General features: G+C 54.8%; 1 protein-coding gene and 1 long non-coding RNA gene across 4 annotated transcripts in view; one reads left to right on the top strand and one right to left on the bottom strand.

Moving 5' to 3' along the window:
• The window catches only part of elk1 (ETS transcription factor ELK1), an 11,140-nt gene that overhangs the window by 5,123 nt on the left and 4,288 nt on the right, over positions 1 to 1,729 (bottom strand). For all 3 annotated transcript variants that reach the window (XM_016667023.1, XM_016667024.1, XM_016667025.1), the window contains one exon: positions 83 to 291. In XM_016667023.1, coding sequence (XP_016522509.1) covers positions 83 to 291 — 209 coding nt within the window. The remainder of the gene's footprint in view (positions 1 to 82; positions 292 to 1,729) is intronic.
• On the top strand, positions 808 to 1,260 carry LOC107834973 (uncharacterized). Its single transcript, XR_001660797.1, has 3 exons — positions 808 to 848; positions 1,053 to 1,088; positions 1,239 to 1,260. It is a non-coding gene; the product is annotated as an uncharacterized LOC107834973 (long non-coding RNA).

Here is a 1,729-nt window from a genome sequence, read left to right as displayed (position 1 = left end):
AGCAGTAGCATAGCTCGCTCACCTTGTCGTAGCAGTAGCATAGCTCGCTCACCTTGTCGTAGCAGTAGCATAGCTCGCTCACCTTGTCGTAGTAGTAGCGCAGCGCGCGGCTCAGCTTGTCGTAGTTCATGTTGTGCTTGTTCTTGCGCAGCCCCCACAGGCGGGCCACCTCCTCTGCGTCCAGCAGCTTGAACTCTCCGTCCTCGCCGGTCCAGGAGATCAGGTGGCGCTGGCGCTGGTCCTCCAGCAGGTGCAGCAGGAACTGCCACAGTGTGATGGACGGGTCCAAAGCTGGGGGAGCAGAGAGAGATGTCAGAGATGGACCAGTCCAGAACCAGAGTCGCTGGTTTAAGGGCAAAATAGAGTTGGACTCTTTAGAAGCCAGAAATGAACCAGAACCAGAACAGCAGCAGCATGATCAGAACTCAACCAGAACCGAGTATGGCATCGTTCTGATCAGACCAGAACCCGTCAACGGCCAGTAAACACAGGATGCTGCATGTAAACTATTCAGTTGATTATTAGTTTCATCACTAAACATTTTATTATATTTATCTCATTCCTGGCCGGGTTCTTCTAGAACTGGGTTTTCAGTTTCCCTTAGAACCAGCCGCTGGTCTCCAGTGAGGAAGAGGAGGAGATGAAGATACTGNCGCGCTCAGCTTGTCGTAGCGGTAGCATAGCACGCTCACCTTGTCATAGTAGTAGCGCAGCGCGCTCAGCTTGCCGTAGCGGTAGCATAGGGCGCTCAGCTTGTCGTAGCAGTAGCATAGCGCGCTCAGCTTGTCGTAGCAGTAGCATAGCGCACTCAGCTTGTCGTAGCAGTAGCATAGCGCGCTCACCTTGTCGTAGTAGTAGCGTAGAGCGCTCACCTTGTCGTAGCAGTAGCGCAGCGCGCTCAGCTTGTCGTAGCGGTAGCATAGCACGGTCACCTTGTCATAGTAGTAGCGTAGCGCCCTCACCTTGTCATAGTAGTATCGTAGCACGTTCAGCCTGTCGTAGCGGTAGCATAGCGCCCTCACCTTGTCGTAGTAGTAGCGCAACGCGCTCAGCTTGTCGTAGCGGTAGCATAGCACGCTCACCTTGTCGTAGTAGTAGCGTAGCGCCCTCACCTTGTCGTAGCGGTAGCATAGCACGCTCACCTTGTCGTAGTAGTAGCGTAGCACGCTCAGCTTGTCGTAACGGTAGCATAGCGCCCTCACCTTGTCGTAGTAGTAGTAGTAGTGCAACGCGCTCAGCTTGTCGTAGCGGTAGCATAGCACGCTCACCTTGTCGTAGTAGTAGCGTAGCGCCCTCACCTTGTCGTAGCGGTAGCATTACGCCCTCACCTTGTCGTAGTAGTAGCGTAGCACGCTCAGCTTGTCGTAACGGTAGCATAGCGCCCTCAACTTGTCGTAGAAGTAGCGAAACGCGCTCAGCTTGTCGTAGCGGTAGCATAGCACGCTCACCTTGTCGTAGTAGTAGCGTAGCGCCCTCACCTTGTCGTAGTAGTAGCGTAGCGCCCTCACCTTGTCGTAGCGGTAGCATAGCACGCTCACCTTGTCGTAGTAGTAGCGTAGCGCGCTCAGCTTGTCGTAGCAGTAGCATAGCGCGCTCAGCTTGTCGTAGCGGTAGCGTAGCACGCTCACCTTGTCGTAGTAGTAGCGTAGCGCGCTCAGCTTGTCGTAGCAGTAGCGTAGCGCGCTCAGCTTGTCGTAGCAGTAGCGTAGCGCGCTCAGCTTGTCGTAGC

Source organism: Poecilia formosa, unplaced genomic scaffold, assembly GCF_000485575.1.
Source record: "Poecilia formosa unplaced genomic scaffold, Poecilia_formosa-5.1.2 Scaffold875, whole genome shotgun sequence".
Classification (NCBI taxonomy): Eukaryota; Metazoa; Chordata; class Actinopteri; order Cyprinodontiformes; family Poeciliidae; genus Poecilia; species Poecilia formosa.
Note: the sequence above shows the minus strand (reverse complement) of the source record. Positions and strands in the feature narration are given on the sequence as shown.